A 17,391-nucleotide genomic window follows, 5' to 3' on the forward strand; every position below is an offset into this window, starting at 1 on the left:
AATGGATGAAGCATATTCTTGCATTGCTGTTGCTCAATCTTATATATTTCCTCCCCAATCGTAACAGTACTCACTGGGAGAGCTGGCAAATGGGTAACAAAGACAATATATACATAACTTTTTGGGCTCACTCCAATTAGATGCGAGTTCCCTTGCGGCGCGAGTAAGTGAAGCTGTATGCCGCACCTATGGTACCGCAAGACTCACAGATTATTGTTCGCAGCCCAGTAGGACTGCCTACAGAAATAAGCAAGTCTGGGGTAAGATCGGGCCTTGAGGGGGGGGTCAAATTGTCACGCCATTGCAGGCGATTCTACGCCATTGCAACGGCAACTCGCCCCCTTTGCACCTAAGTGTATTGAGCCTATAGTGACTTTTTATTTATGCAATCTATTATAGCTACAGATAAATGAATATCACTGTAATTACCTTCCTAGTTTATCTGCAATCCATCCAACAAAAAAGGAAGACACCAATCCTCCTAGAGAGAAAACGGACACAGAAAGGGACCAGTACATGGTAACAGCAGGGGGCACTTTGACGTCCTCTGTCATATTTCCGCTCTTCACCGCAATTTCTTCCATCTGTAAGCCCAGCACGTCCGCATAGTGTTTCTCAATGACCTGTGTGACAAGGAAAATAAGTCTTTATCAGTCTGCTTGTACAAAAAATGAATGGCTATGTGCTATATAGAAAAATAAGTGCAAAATATAAACTGCATAATAAATTAGGCGTATCATGAATTACATTCTGGGAAATACTGTCAATTATTTGGCATGGGTGGCAATCTGCTTGGAATCGGTATGTAATGCTGGCGACTGAATAGCCGCCGGATGAAATACCACAGCTGAAAAACTGAAGGATGGAGATCCCGACTGGGGCAGGTAAGTACCCTAACTCTGCCCTCACCCTTCCCTAACCCTAACCCTCCCTCAGTGGTGCCTAACCTTAAAACTCCCAACCCCCCCCCCCCCCACACGCGTGGCTACGAGCTAAGAAACTAAGAAACCCGGTTTACCTTCGTTCGGGATGCCGGCCATCAGGATTTCTGCGTGGGGCTAATGATGGGCATGAGGATTTTCAACGCTTATCATTAGTCCCAGGTCGGGCTTCCACTGTCGGGATTCCGATGGCTGGCATCCAGCTACCTGTAACCTCACTACATCCCGTCTGCTTACATGGTCCACGGGAGAAGAGTAAACACCAATCATAGGTCTCCAATATCAGATCTCCTCCGTTAGACACCTACTTGTGACATTGATCCTGTTGTTCAGTACTTGATACGAAAGGCATAATCAGCCAGTTTGTGGCCACCTCTACAAGAACCTTAATAGATACTAGGTAAAGTCCTGTAAATATTTTTATTTTTATTTTTGTCAATAACATATAGAAGCAAACATAGGTTTAAAAAACAGGTGTGAGAGGTCTTCTGTATGTATTAATAATCGTAGAACTGACGCAATTATTAAGGTTCCATATCATGGCAGATATTTTCATTTTTAATGAAAATATCCCCGCTGTGTACAAAGGGGGACTTGCAGGGACAGCGGTTTCGGTGACAACTGTAAGTTATATCCCCGGCATTTTGTGAATGTCTATCACATTTGTGAAAGACTTCTCCGGCCAAGCTGTCATGCGCACAGTGTCAGCTTCCGCCTCCGGTCGGAGGCTGTGCGAGAGAGATCAAAAGATCTTCCTCCTGCTCTTAAGCCTCCATAGGCTTAAACTTAAAGCAGTTTACACCATCTGAAAATGGTGTAAACTACCAGGGCCAAACTCCGAAATGCTTAGCTTTTTGGAGTTTCTCTGAAATCTCCTGCATTGTGCAATTAGTATATATGCCAGCACAGACGGTATAATGGTTAGCATTACTGCATCACAGCACTGAGGCCATGGGTTTGATTCCCAACACGGCCCTAACTGTGCGGAGTTTGTATATTCTCTCCATGATTGCGTGGGTTTCCTCCGGGTACTCCGGTTTCCTCCCACACTCCAAAAATAGGGAATATAGATTGTAAGCTCCACTAAGGCAGGGACTGATGTGAGTGGCCAAATATTCTCTGTAAAGCACTGCGGAATATGTGTGCTCTATATAAATAACTGGTAATAAATACATAAAAAAATCATATATAGGTACAATTCATAAAATGATGCAGAAACTGTAGTTTCAACATTATTTTATGGCAAGAAAAATGGATACATACTGTAGGCCCCAAAGTATGGTTCACCTATATTACTCACTGTTACACAGATAATCTGTTTCTTTTGACATCAGACTTGCTGAAATCTCATTTACATGTAATAAAAAGTTGCATAATGTCTGCGCTCTTGTATGTCTGCGTCTCCTTTGATCATTTAATTGTTGATCTTTATTTTATTTTATTTATTTTCATATTAATATACTGCACTGACCAGATACTGCGGATATCCTTATTGGGCTTTCTACACAGTATGCCAATAAACGATTCACCTTCTAATATGGGCTGTATAACTGTGATATATCTACAGCATTTATGTGTCTACCTATGAATTATGTTCATTATAAGACAAAGCAATTCCACAGACATTTCAGACAAGATTTAAAGAAGAAACAGCATGTGTTGTATAATAACCGTCCTGTTTAGAATATGATAAAGAGTGCATTATCACGTTACCTTTTGTGGGGCATTAATGACTCCAATTCCATATCCAAATTGTAGAGAGCCCAGCACTGCAGTGAAGACAGCAAAGATCAGAGTTCCGGTCAAGTTCTTGAAGGACAAACACAGGAGAGAGAAAGCAAAACAATCAGAACATAAGGACTGTCAGCTTCCTGCAGTACACTTCCAGCTGATGTCCTCTGCAGGCATCCTCATGTGTACAGAAAAGTCAACAGATCTGTTTGGATATACCTTTTATTTGGCTCCAGAGTGGTTGCGTGGATAACCTCCAACTTCGATATAATAATATCTTGTCATATTTTTTAGGCTTTAGGGTTATAGAAGTCTATTTTGGACAAGATATGTATTTTCATACAGTGCAAAAAATGTACTTAAACTTTTTTGCTACTTTTTAGTCACAACTCCTTGCTACTAGAGCGTGAATATGGTGGTGGGCAGGGGTGTGTAAGCTTACAGTGAGTAAAGACAATACAATTAGATACAGATACTTTGTGGGGCACATTTTTTTGTGGGTGCCAGAGGATTGCTGCAAATATATGCAAAGATAATGAGTAATTACAATAAAATTGTCAATGAAATATGCTGGAGATGTTAATAAAAGTATAATGTACTCCCAGCACAACAAATGTGTTAAACACACTGTTGTTCCCCTAGTTCATATTATGGGGTAGATTTACTAAATTGCTGGTTTTTAGAAGTGGAGATGTTGCCCATAGCAACCAATCAGATTCTAGCTATTATCTTCTAGAAGGTGCTAGATAAATATTAAGTCGACTGATTGGTTGCTATGGGCAACATTTCCACTTCTAAAAACCTCCACTTTAGTAGATATACCCCTTCATCACACAGAAAGTAAACCCAAGTTCATATATGCCACAGTACCCTCCACACTGGTGATGTAGCTATGTGTGTGCCCCCCCCTCCCAGTGTGTAGGGGCCCCTTGGCAACTGCTCCAGCCGCTGTGTTTATAATCCACCTCTGCCTCCCCAGGTGACTGCCATGAAAACTTTAGCACTGTGGATATTTTAGATCAAGTTAGGGCCGTCTTATCACATTACTGATTTGTTATATTCATACAGACTGCTGCAGGTAAGATGGTTCCCATTACATTTTATGAAGGAATTAGCAACAGATGCGGAAGTGGATTTTTTAATTTTATTATGGTAAATGTGACTATTGCTTTTATTAATGTAATTTACTATAAAGATATAGTAAAATGTTATTTTATAAAAGTATGGTAATGCCACACCTGTATTCAGAGTACTAACACGTCCACCGCGACCTTGCACATGCTACTGTATATGCTGCATGTCCCACACTTATAGGCGTACATGCACACACTGGTACGCCTGGTACTTCATCTCTGGCATAAGTACTATTGCTTTGGAGATTTCGGCATGCAATATGCTGCTGACACTACACGCACTCATGTCCATGTATTTTTGTGGTGTGCGCTTTCTCCTACATGTGCAGAAGGTGTGTATCCACAGTGTAAGTATATATAAATATATATATATATACAGTAAGGTAAGTACAGTATATATACAGTATAGTACTGAAGTCCAGGTTGTCTGCTTTCTTGGAAGCCAGGATGACAGAATTTGGCATCACAATGGGTGGATAAAGGTGATTATTAGCTGCACCCGGCACAATCAAATGCAAATTCTAAACTACTGCAGCTGATGCTACATATTGATCAATGTTGGAGAAAGACACACATTTACATTTTACTGCTTTCAAACAATGCTGGGAAAGGAGAAACAAAATTTAGCCTCACAAAAGCGATGTCTTCCTGCCCCTGTAAGTACATTTTCTGGAGAAATCACCCCATGTGATCACAAGCATGATACATAGATACATGGCCTAGAAGGAAAGATGAGTAGGTACATTTGGGTGTGTTTTCTTACTGTGTCAGTGGTCAGACCACAATGTGCTTCCTAAGGCAGATCTGAATGAAAACCTCTATGCACACTCAGGAGCATAAATTAAGTAGCGCAAAGATGAATTCAAGGAATAAGCATTATGTCAATGTTTTAAAACACACAGACCTGACATTTCAGATAAATGCATATTTGTAACAGATTTAGGTTATGCTAATTAAATAAGGGCATGCTTGGCTACTTTCCCGAATTTCAGGGAGCTCCCCATACATACCGACTTTACTGCCCCCTCCTCCGGGAAGGGGAAGACAGGTCGGAAGAGAGGGGGCATGACAGCCGGGAAAGTGGGCAGTGCAGGGGGCATGGCAGCATGATTGCGTCATAGTGACCCCATCCCCGCTATACAGTGCAGAGAAAACAGACATTATATAGCTGGGGGCGGGGCAACGGTGATGTGATTCACCGCGAATCGCATCATCGGCCCCCCGCACCACCCACCTGTGCTCTGTAAGTGGTTGGCCACAGGGGGTACGAGCGGGTGGAAGGGGGGCTGTGGTGCATGACTCGGAAGACTTGTCTACTTTTCCGCCTGCACCACCCTATTTTCGGGAGACTCCCGGCCATTTAGGGAGAGTAAGGAAGTATGGAGCTCCACTGTAGCATTCTGCAGTAGGGCCGCGATGACACTACATTCCTTGCAAGTGTCACCTGTGCCGGCCTCCGAGGATCTCTGCAGCTCATTTCTAAAATGTCTGCAGCAAGGCTTAAGGGGGAATTATGGTATCACACAGTGTAGAGCATAAGGAAGCTATGCATTAAACTGGCAAAGGCATGTATAATACAATAGCGGATTGTAGTGTGATCATTTCACCTAAAGGAATTATGTGTCAACATTCTCAAGCAGGGACAGAGCTTGCGAGAAATCTCTGTCCCTGCGAATTTTCACAGCATACTGTTCACTGTATTTTTCGCATAAAAAATACAGTGACAGTACCTCTGCGCATGCACCATTGGCAAGCGCTACCCCCCCCCCCCCCGACCCTCCGTGGCTGTATACAGATAGGGAGTTCCAACTTGCTGCGCATGCTCAGTAGGTGCCTCCTGCAGGGGGTGTACAGTGGCTGCACCTGGGTGCACAAACATGGCTGGCGTTAGCGGTGGCCGGACCCGGCGGAGGTAGAAGGTGGTGGTGGCAGGACGTGGCGGAGGCAGCGGGCATGGTGGCAGAACTCTATCCCGGAGAATCCAGTCCCTGAAAGCCATTCTGCAGAGTTTGGCTGCGGGACTCGGTGTCATTTTTTAATGGTGGCAGAACTCTATCCCGGAGAATCCAGTCCCTAAACTTTTATTGAAATATTAAAGTGTATTGTGTTTATTTTAAGATTTATTTTGCAGGTGAATTACAGGTGCCAGCTGGCCCGTAATGCCCTGCATGCTGGTACTTGTGGTTCTCCAAGTACCAGCATGTGGGGGAGACTTGTTGGAACCTGTTGTTCTACTGCAGAAGACAATATTTTTCTATTTTTACACTACACATTTTACACAATCAACCCACCGCCCAGGGGTGCCAGGGATAGCCCCGGGCAATCAGCCTAGTTCTGGGGTGCCCTGGAGAGGGGGACCCCTTTATTAATTTCATAGGCAAAAAACCTTACAGTTTCCCATGTGCCATTAAGGCTTCTTAGACATCATCTGAAATTTCACAAAACCTAATGAATTTTTGCCGCTCAAACTTAAAACACCTTAATGGACGTGTTCCTTGCGCAATACAGATATGGCATGCCATAACACCCTGTGGTTAACTCATTGGAATACACATATGCAGTCTATGCAACTGAGGTCTGAGCAGAAGGGATGAGTGGTGTGGATGGGGGAGGAGACAGAGCGGTTTGGATGGGGGAGACAGAAAGGCATGGAGAGGGGGGTAAGTTTTAGCAGTACAGATGGGGGTAGCCAAAGTGATGCAGGTGGGTGGAAAACAGTGGTGCAGATGGGGGAGAGACAGAGTGGCACGGTGTGGGGGGACATAGCGACATGGATGGGGGGTACAGAGTGGCATGGATGCGGGAAGACAGAGCAGCACAGATGGGTAAAGACAGATTGATGCCGATGAGGGAATACAGACTAGAACAAATGGGATAACAAACAACAGTGGGGATTGGGGAAGACAGATTGGTGCGGATGAGGGGGAAGACAGATTGGTGCAGGGGTGGGAGACAGAGTGGCATGGCTGGGGGGGGACAGAGTGGTGCAGATGGAGGAAGAAAAAGTGGCACAGATGAGGGGAAGACAGAGCAGTGTGGCAGGGGGAAGGCAGTGGTGCAGATGGAAGGAAACAAAGTGCCACGGATGTAGAAAGAAAGGGTGGCACGGATGGGGAAAGACAGATTGGTTCGGATGAAGGAATACAGACTAGCACAGTTGGGAGATCACACAGCAGTAGGGATTGGGGAAGATATAGCAGCATGGAGGCGTATAAGGAAAGATAGTGCACATGCATAGACAGAGTATGATAGTTTTAGCAATTAGGGAGCTGAATGTATATTCTGAATGAGATGGATGTATGGAACCTAGTGGGATTGTTGTGGTGACCGAATGGGAACATTGTGGGCACTGAGTGGGATGTGTGTGCCACATAACTGCTCAGACCTGTTGCATAGACTGCATGTGTGTATTCCAATGAGCACACAATTCTGTGAATTAGCAGCTCCACCCATTTTGTGAGTGACAGCAATCTCACTCTTTGAGAGTGCTGGATCTGCAGTTAACCACAGGGTGTGATGGTATACCATATCTGTATTGTGCAAGGAACCCGTCCATTAAGGTGTCACCCTTAATGATTGGAATTTCATTGCTTTTTTAAGCTTGAGTGTCAAAAATTCAGTAGGTTTTGTGAAATTTCAGATCATGTCTAAGACGTCTTAATGGGACATGTGAAACTGTAAGGGTTTTATCAAGGCATGGACTCCACAAGACTTTCAGGTGTCCTGTTGTATCTGGCATGAAGACATTAGCAGCAGATCCTTTAAGTCCTGTAAGTTGTGAGGTGGGGCCACCATGGCTCGGACTTGTTTTTCCAGCATATCCCACAGATGCTCGATCAGATTGATATCTGGGGAATTTGGAGGCCAAGTCAACACCTTGAACTCTTTTGTCATGTTCCTCAAACCATTCCTGAACAATTTTTGCAGTGTGACACAAGACTTGCTGTTTTAGAGATGCTCTGACTAAGTTAGCTAGCTGTCACAATTTGGCTCTTGTCAAAGTCTCTCAGATTCTTATGCTTGCCCATTTTGACTGCTTCCAACACAGCAACTTCAAGAACTGAGTGTTCACTAGCTGCCTAATATATCCCACCTCTTGATACAGTAGGTGTCATTGTACCAAGATAATCAATGCTATTCACTTAATCTGTCAGTGGTTTGTATGTATGCATCCACCTTTTCTATAGGCTTTCAAAGTATGTGTCAAGCTCAAAACTAACCCTATTATTATGTGCGTAATTGACTGTTTTAATCATTAATAATCATTGAGGCACATTCTCTAAACTGTATTTAGATAGCTACATACAGTCTTTTTGTTATTTGTTTTCCATTTTAACTTGTTGTCTACATGCTTTGTATTTACCAAAATATTTATTTTAGAAACCTACTTTAAAAATCATATAATTAGATACAGTTTGTACTTTTATTATTACCAACATGTACAGCCATGGCCAAAGTATTGATTTACACAAAGTTTGCGTATTCAGTGTTTTAGACCTCTGTCAGATATTACTATGGTATACTGAAGTAAAATTACAAGCATTTCATAAGTGGCAAAGGCTTTTATTGACAATTACATTAAGTTTATGCAAAGAGTCAGTATTTGCAGTGTTTTGGTACCATTCTTTATTCGTCGCTGTGTTCTTAGGCAAAATTGTGAGTGATCCCACTCCCTTGGCTGAGAAGCAACCCCACACATGAATGGTCTCAGGATGCCTTACTGTTGGCATGACACAGGACTGATGGTAGCGCTCACCTTCCCTTCTCCGTACAAGCGTTTTTCCAGATGCCCCAAACAATTTGAAAGGGGATTCATCAGCGAAAACAACTTTACCCCTGTCCTCAGCAGTCCAATCCCTGTACCTTTTGCAGAATATCAGTCTGTCCCTGATGTTTTTCCTGGAGAGAAGTGGCTTCTTTGCTGCCCTTCTTGACACCAGGCCATCCTTTAAAAGTCTACTGTTGTCATGCCAACAGTGAAGCATCCTGAGACCATTCATGTGTGGGGTTGCTTCTCAGCCAAGGGAGTGGGATCACTCACAATTTTGCCTAAGAACACAGCCATGAATAAAGGATTTGTGATTTCTGACAATGCCACCAATATTGTGAGAGTATTACCGCTGGGTGAATTCCAATAACACCCATGTTGTTGTTTTATTGAATGTGGGGTAAATACTGGCTGCTGTTGCATGTAGCCCACAAATGCTGGACAGAATTATTTTTACACTGCAAGTTAGATCTGAGTTTGGACATGGCCCTCCCAAATCTAAATCCCTCTGCACATTTGCATCTGCCCTCCTGCAGTGCATAATTACCAACATCTGAGAATCCCTTCCCGGTAGAAGCCCGGGGAGGAGAAGCAGGTGGGCGGTGTTGTCGGCGGGACCGGACAGGTTGCGTCATTAAGTCCCATCCCTTGCAGGAATTCACCACGTACCCCGCATATTTAATTAGGGGGCGGGCTAAATTATGCGATTCTCATAGAATTGCATCATAAGAATCCGACACCTACGCACGGATCTGCAGATCCCCGGCAATATTCTCCCCATTCTGCCGACTTCACTAGGAAGTGGGCAGAATGTGGTAGAAGTGCCTACACTTCTGGGGGTGCGGGGGGTTAGCCAAAATATCGGGTTACTCCTGCAGAACCCAGGAGAGTAGGCAAGTATGCTGCAGTGCAACATTGTTTTACCAAGGTGCAAAGTTACGTTCTCTTATTTTGCTGTGCTCCTAACTCAGAATCAGCCAAACAGTGTGATGCCATCGCTTGTTATCTTTTATTTACATGGTACCACCAATTATTCCTAGCAATGTGCAGAGAGGATTCTAATAGTATAATAAACCAACAGTACAATATAAAAAGGCTTAAGCAGACAGTATGGCGCAAAAATCAAACCGTGTCATAATGATACAACTAACAGGCCTATTCATCATCACTTCATTTCTACAATTGCAGGTGGAAATGTTCATTTTCACCAGCTTTTGTAAAAGTTAAGTTATCTGGCCATTCATCACGAAGCTAAAGCAGGAGATTTCTCTCACGATGTGGCCCGCTGTCCCCATACACTAGTATGGGGACAGAATTCATCAAGCTCTGAAAATACAATATTTTCGGAGCTTGAGTGCGGGGTCCCGATACCCGCTCCTTCTCTAAGGGAAGGTGTCCCGGGTCGCGAAGAAGGATCTCTCCGCTCCTGAACGGCTTCTTCTGCCAGACGTCGGGGCTGTTGTGCACATGTGTGATCTGTAGGTCACGCATGCGCACTCCTGTCACTGCTACGAAAGGAGCAGTGAAAAGATTCACTGCTTCGAAAAGGAGTAGAAGAGCCGCTCGCGGGGACAACTGATTACGCATCAGCTGTCAACGCGCCGGAGCAATGTTAATTATTGGGGTCAGTTCAGACCCCGATAATTAACATCATGAATAGGCCCCTTAATGAGAGACAGTTGTAAACAGTATCACTTAATAACCCAGTGCAATGTGAAGGGGCAGGCAATGCGGATCAGAGTCACTGTCTGTGACTGTCAGTGGGAGTGCACTGGAAACCAGCAAAGTGCAGGATTTGAACCAAGGGCCGTGCTTGTGAGAGCTTTGCAGCTATCTGGCAATTGGCACAGCACATGTTCACACAATATCCAATATTATTGATTATTGGGCATGTTGGCAAAGGCAATTAGCCTGTCTGACAACACTACCAGTCTGAGCTGAGTAGGAAGCGATTTGGTCAGATCTTTGCTGTGTTTTCCCAACCAATGATTGAGTGAGTGGAATGATTAGACCATGTGTGGCCACCTTATGGTAACTGGCATTAGTAAGCAGATACTATTAATCTTGCAAGAAGAGACATATAAGGTGGAAAAATATCATGTGTGACGTGACCACTTTGCTTTGTGCACACACTGAGCATCTGCCTTCAGCACGCATGAAGCTGCCCAGTGTTTGTATCTGCTCTGAGATATAGTACTAGTAGAGTTGAGTGTTGCTCTCATGAAAATGAAAAAAATCACCTCTCAGGGCCTATTTATCCCAATCCACATCTCAGATGTAGATGGGATGTGATAATATCACCAGGATTTGCAATGCGATATTTGAATACATTGCAAGGATGTATGAATACATCATGCAGGGACAGAGCTTGTGATAAAACTCTGCCCCTGCGAATCACGTTCTCGCACTTCTCAGGGTGTTTTTCTTAAAAGATCACACAGTGAAGGCTGAACTGAAGTAGGGGTAATGGTGGGCATAATGCCATCTCCAGATAGGGTTATTATCGCAGAGCTACCTTCAGGTATTTTTTCACAATTTCTTTTAGTAAATCTGAAATATCGCATTTCCCATTACAATCGATATGCTAACTAAAAGAATGCGAATTTAAGGGCTTGGAGTAGTTTTTTTTAATGAAAACTGCTCTAAAAAGACCTTTAATACATTTAAGTGATACTAAAATAATGTGAAAAGGGTATGAAAACACCCATTTTCACATTATTTTAGTAAAAATAATATTGATAAATATGCCCGTAAGAATTAGCTATGTGTATATCTTTCATTCATCCCTTCACAATCACCTTATGGGGTTTATGTAATAGGTTCCGATTTCACAGAGCGTTCTTTTTTCCTGCGAGATTGCAGCTAAATTTAAAGAAGCAATCCGTCGTAAGGTTGGTTCAGCCTTATAACCAGTAGCAGCTCCAGAGGTGGGGCTGCCGCACAGTCCACAGTTCAGTTAGGGGAGCCACACCAACTGCTAGTGAGTCCTGGCCGGCGATGTTTGGAAGGGCAGTTGGTGTGGCTCTCCTATTGAACTGCGCTGCAGCCCCACATCTGAAGCTTATAACTGATTGCTTCATTATATTTAGCCACAATCTCGCAGAAAAAAAGACATCTCAGTGAATTGGAACCTATTACATAACCCTCTAAACCTCCATTTTGTATGGCAAAGAAAAACTCAGTGAGAAGGGTGATGTGTTTAACACCGTATATTTGTATTCTATGTTTTATTTATTGGTTTTATTTTAATGCTTTTTAAAAGTACATTTGCAAAACACTTGTAACGAGTACAGATCAGTGTTTAAATAATGCTCCTAGATTAATATAACACCTCTGTACTGGTCAAAGGGGGAAAGGTTTACAACCTTGGGAAGGGAACGCACCACAGTTTACTTAGTCTTTCATCTTTGTAGTTCACGTATTAAGATTATGAGCAGTTTACAACCAACCATATGCCATCCAGCACTGACAGCCTCCCTCCACTTCTCTGTATGTCTCCCATCCCTTTAAAAGCACGATTGACCTTTATAGATGGTAAAATATTGGAACAAGAATATTATGTCATAAAGCTGAATCAGTCAGAAGCAGCGCCAAGGCCATAATAATACCATGATACACTTGTGATAGAGATGGCAGCTGTGTAGAGCAGAGGCTGCTGTGATACTCTAACTACTCACAGTATTTGCATCAGTTCTAATTCAAATAAATTATTTCTTATCAAGATAATAGTAATCCCAAACACTGATTTTATATAAATATGTTGTGTACATAGCAATATAATGCTTTTGAGGCACACATACTGTACTGATGTTATTGGCGACTGTGGCAATTTTAGACCAAAATAGCCACAATCACATCACCAAAAATCTGGGCAGAACCAAATCGATTTTTTAATGAATATTTTCAAAAACACTAACAGCTCTTTTCCACATTGATATGTATGTGCACAGATTGTCCTGCACTGCAAGGATCACTAAATCAGTACTTACAATGTTTTGCATTAAATACATATTGTAAAATAGTAAGATGAGAAAAAAGCACTGCATTTTCAGAGGGAATGTCGAAATGCGTCAGCCAAGAAATATGGGCTGCCTGCAAAATAGGTATAAAGGTATAGGGGCCTATTCATCATCGAAGGCCGTATGGCCTCCGATGACGAAGTTTAGAACTCGCTGCGAGGGATACTTTAGTATCCAACTTGCAGCGGGGGAAGTGTCACACCGGAGAAATTCATCATTGCTCCAGTGAGGGGACAACTGCTCCAAAAAGCAGTTGTCCCTGTGGAGAGTATCGTGGCTACTTCTGTAGCTGCGTTACTTACCTGTTCCCCGTCGTCCTGGCAATGCATGTGTGACCTCGGGTGACGCATGCGCAAAGCCGCCGGGTGGGAGTGAGGAGGTGGCGGAGGGATCCGCTTGGATCACTCTTGGCATCCCCGGAACTCCTTCCCATAGGAAAGAGCGGGAATCCGAGAACAATCGCCATCTGAAGATGGAGCTTGTTCTCGGCAGCACTTTCAGTTTTCGGAGTTTGCTGAATGCCAGGGGGGTCCGATAGGACCCCTAATGATGAATGGCCCGGTAACTTAAATATGCGGAAACTAGTGTTTCCGCATGGTTACCGGGCCATTTATCGTTTGATGAATAGGCCCCATAAAAAGAACCAGAACCATTTCTAGCACTGGTCCAAGATTCCCTTTGCAGGGTATTGTGATTTGTAGACCTTTCTAGCGCAAGATACTGTATATATTATACAGACAGTACAAACATTAGGCTCAATCCAATTAGGAACGAGTTTGCGAAATGAGTTTGTTTCATGAAACTCGCTTACATTGCACGAATGTGCGCACCTGAGAAATGCAAGTTCAAATTAGAAATGTCAATTTTTGGTACTCCCGGCGAGGGTGTTCGACTATTCTACAATAGAAAAGAACATGAAAAATAGGCAAACCATGCTGGACCCCCCCCCAAAAAAAGATAACTGACCATATAGAAGGACGTTACTGGCCAAAAGGAAAGTACTGGAGGTTTTTACAAGGAGCGAAATTGATGATTTTTGCATATTATTTTCAGCAAATTTAAGACTTTCCAGCATTTTGGGGGTCCAGAAAATGTCTATCAAGTATTTTTTTGTGTGTTTTTACTTTTTATACACAAGTCAGAATAAACACTTTTACCTCTCCCATTAATACAACACCTCCACATACCTGTCTCACATCATTTACACCTCCTCATACCTGCCCCACATCATTTACATCTCCACATACCTGCCCCACATCATTTACACCTCCACATACCTGCCCCACATCATTTACACCTCCACATACCTGCCCCACATCATTTACACCTCTACATACCTGTCCCACATCATTTGCACCTCCACATACCTGCCCCACATCATTTACACCTTCACATACCTGTCCCACATCATTTACACCTCCATATACCTGTCCCACATCATTTACACCTCCACATACCTGTCCCACATAATTTACACCTCCACATACCTATCCCACATATTTTAACCCATTACTGATCTTTTTAGAGAAATTCAACTAAAAGCGAACATATCTTTATTGGCCAAGTTATGCTATTTAAATTCCTCCAAGTGTGTGATTATTGATTGGAAGAGGTGTACCAGAGATTCTGCACTGTGTCTCGACATCTGAGATTTTCCCTACCTTTTCAGCTGCTCAGGGGGGTGCGCACAATAAAACACAAATTTCCTCTGTAAAATAAATGTGAGTTTGGAATTGGATTGCAAATGTAATTTGCAAAGTGAGTTCACCGTGATAACTGCCCACAGGAACCAACTCGCACCTAATTGGATTGACCCCATTGTGTGAGAGATAAATGTGCCCCCTATCTCCTCTGCCTTCAGAAAAACATTCTTCTGATTGTCATTTCTTTGGCAAACACATGTCTGTAAATTCCTCTTCATTGTTCTCTGAGTGTTTGTAGACATGACCTGTCACCTACAGAAGGCATTTGGGAGGGCTGTTGTCTATAGAGTTTCTCCATTGTATTGCTGAGTACCCCCTAGGAGTCTATTTACTAAGCCTTGGATGAAGATAAAGTGAACAGAGATAAAGTGCCAACCAATCAGCTCCTAACTGCCATGTCACAAGTAGGGATGTGCAGGCTCGGATAGGTTCGAGTTTGCACGTGGAGTTCGGATTTTTCCCTCCAAAAAAACGGAACTCAGAACGAGGCAAAACGTCATCTTACATGGACGAACATCATCATTCCTGGACAAAAGACCAGGAATGATGATGTTCGTCCATGTAAGATGACGTTTTGCCTCGTTGTGAGTTCCGTTTTTTTGGAGGGAAAAATCCGAACTCCACGTGCAAACTCGAACCTATCCGAGCCTGCACATCCCTAGTCACAAGCTGTGTTTGAAAAATGACAGTTAGGAGCTGATTGGTTGGGACTTTATCTCCATCAAAGGCTTAGTAAATACTAGTCTCTGCTGTTAACTCCACACAAACTGCAGTGAGCTTGTCCTGGAGCTGAGTAGTCAGGATGTACAGTTGATAAGGGAGACTGGGACAGCACATAACACATCGTTTTCAGGGGAAGGAAATGCTAGGAAATTATTTAAAAAAAAAATGCTTATTTCCTTTCTGCATAAACCTAAATGTGTGTGTCCTTCCTTATTGGTATATGTAATAATAGTATTCTGCTATTATAGATATATTTATGGCAATTTGAGTAAAATTGTCAGTATATAACATTTGTTATTTATCCTACAAATCTAGTATATGTGTATTAAATTTACACTACAGTCTTGTATCGCTCCATCAACAATCTCTGCAACAAAAGTTGCAATAAAAGTAATATTCACAAAATAAAGAAATAAAACAATACCCATGGCTTCAAGACCCAGCAAGTCACCTTACTACATAGCACATTCACAAAGAGATGTGTGTTCACTAAACACATATGACAAGATTATATATAAACATAAGAAAATGAAACAAAGCTAATAGTAAAACACACCAGACATAGAAACAAAACGATAACCAGTATATAAAATGAAGTAACGCTCCCTGTAACAACAATAAAGACCAGCCTAGTACCTTCTGCTCTTGTGTTTTCCTATCCATTATGTCTTGTCCAGAGCTCTGAAAACAGATTGTTGTCATTGAACTGTATAAATACAGCAGGTAGAGGGCAGCCCTAAGGGAGGAAGGGAGAGGAGTTACTAAGAAGTTGTGAAAGCTTTTGGGGGCAAAGGGCATAAGTTAACTTTATATAGTTATTTTGAACTCTAAAGAAAATTTCTGTACTTTTCAGGACCTTTTGCATTATGTGTTAATCAGTGTAATTAACATACAGTATATTATCTTTTCCACAAACATTTACACCTGTCAGCGTACATGTTACACTTATTAATTAAATAGATGGCTGATGTTTCAAAGAGAAAAAAAATCATTACTACGACAGCAGAGCTCAGCTTCCACTATCTAGCACTATCTAGCATTAACCTGACAAATTATTAATGGTTTTGTTGAATTTCTGATCGGTAAGGGAAAAGAAGAGGGAAGAAAGATATCACATTGGCTTGTCGGCTCCTACTACCCGGGCACAGCCAGCAGCAGCACCACACTACCCCTTGAACAAAAGAAGGAGGCCCAGCCCAGGCTTCTATTGGCTGCTGCCACAGACCCGGTTCACATTAAGTATATGGTGGACGCCCGCTCGGGCCGCTCCACCAACCTACAGCCGGACACACAGAGACCTGCCGGCCCCTATGTACAATAAAGTTTGATTTGACTGTAGTCAGCGCTCATGACGTCATGACGTCACGCAGCGCCGCTGAGGGGAGAGGTTGGAGGAGCCACGGTGAGTGAGGAGCATCGTCTGCCGGGGGCATTCAAAGAGAAGAAGTCAGAAGGAAGTACTCGGAGCTGCCTTCAAGGAAAAAGGTAAGTAAGTCAGAAAGTGTTGGGCAAGGAAGACGGCAGAGCACTGATTTGGTCTGGTCCAGTCACTTAAATTCCTGTGATATTTATTAAACCATGGGAGAAAGAGGAAAAAGAATTTAGAAAAAGCTGGGCATAGCAGAGAGACTGAGCACAGCACTGGTCTGGTTACAGTCCTATTTAATAAACCAGGGGGAAAAGATAATATACAGTAAATATACATATATGTGTATATATATTTATATATATATATATGTATAATGTGTGTATATATATATAATGCGTGTTTATATATGTATATAGTGTGTAAATAAATATATATATATATATATATATATACACACACACACACATACATACATACACACATACACACAGTATGTAAGCCCTCCTCCAGCTCACAGTTTCTGTATTGTGTGGCGGGGCTGGGGGCCCTACCTATTTTCTCAGTCCCGGGCCCCACAATTTCTGATGGCAGCCCTGAGGGTGCTACTCCAGGACAGATCAATATTCACATCAAAAAAAGGAAAATAAAGAATCCCATATGAGTGCACATTGTCTCGCAATATATTAAATTTAAAACATAACCTTTATTATTGTTATCCACTACAGTGGTTACTTAAAACACAGCAAAATAAAGAAGAACAAAATTTACAAAGAAAATACTCATTAAAATAATCTAAAATCTACAGTCGTGCTCAGACCAGTGTAATTTATACACGTAATAATGTTATCGCCTATGTGTGTCCAAATCTGTGTCAATTAAATACAAAGTGACATACCCACTGATGTCTCAATCTTCAATAATAATAATCTTTGACTATATAGTGAATTAGATGCCTGTGGAATATTTATTTTAAGGCAATATATTTGATATTCTAATTTTGTTCA

The 17,391-nt window shown here is 42.4% G+C and overlaps 1 protein-coding gene across 1 annotated transcript in view; it reads right to left on the reverse strand.

The window, feature by feature from the left end:
- The window catches only part of SLC2A2 (solute carrier family 2 member 2), a 75,012-nt gene extending 59,323 nt beyond the window's left edge, over positions 1–15,689 (reverse strand). The window contains exons 1-3 of the mRNA XM_088452393.1: positions 15,655–15,689; positions 2,655–2,750; positions 430–623 (exon numbers count right to left, since the gene is read on the reverse strand). Of these exons, the coding sequence (XP_088308519.1) occupies positions 430–623; positions 2,655–2,750; positions 15,655–15,681 (317 nt within the window). The 5' untranslated portion in view covers positions 15,682–15,689. The remainder of the gene's footprint in view (positions 1–429; positions 624–2,654; positions 2,751–15,654) is intronic.
- Between the last annotated feature and the right edge of the window lie 1,702 nt (positions 15,690–17,391).

This window comes from Taudactylus pleione, unplaced genomic scaffold, assembly GCF_031769625.1.
Source record: "Taudactylus pleione unplaced genomic scaffold, aTauple2 ptg000037l, whole genome shotgun sequence".
Classification (NCBI taxonomy): domain Eukaryota; kingdom Metazoa; phylum Chordata; class Amphibia; order Anura; family Myobatrachidae; genus Taudactylus; species Taudactylus pleione.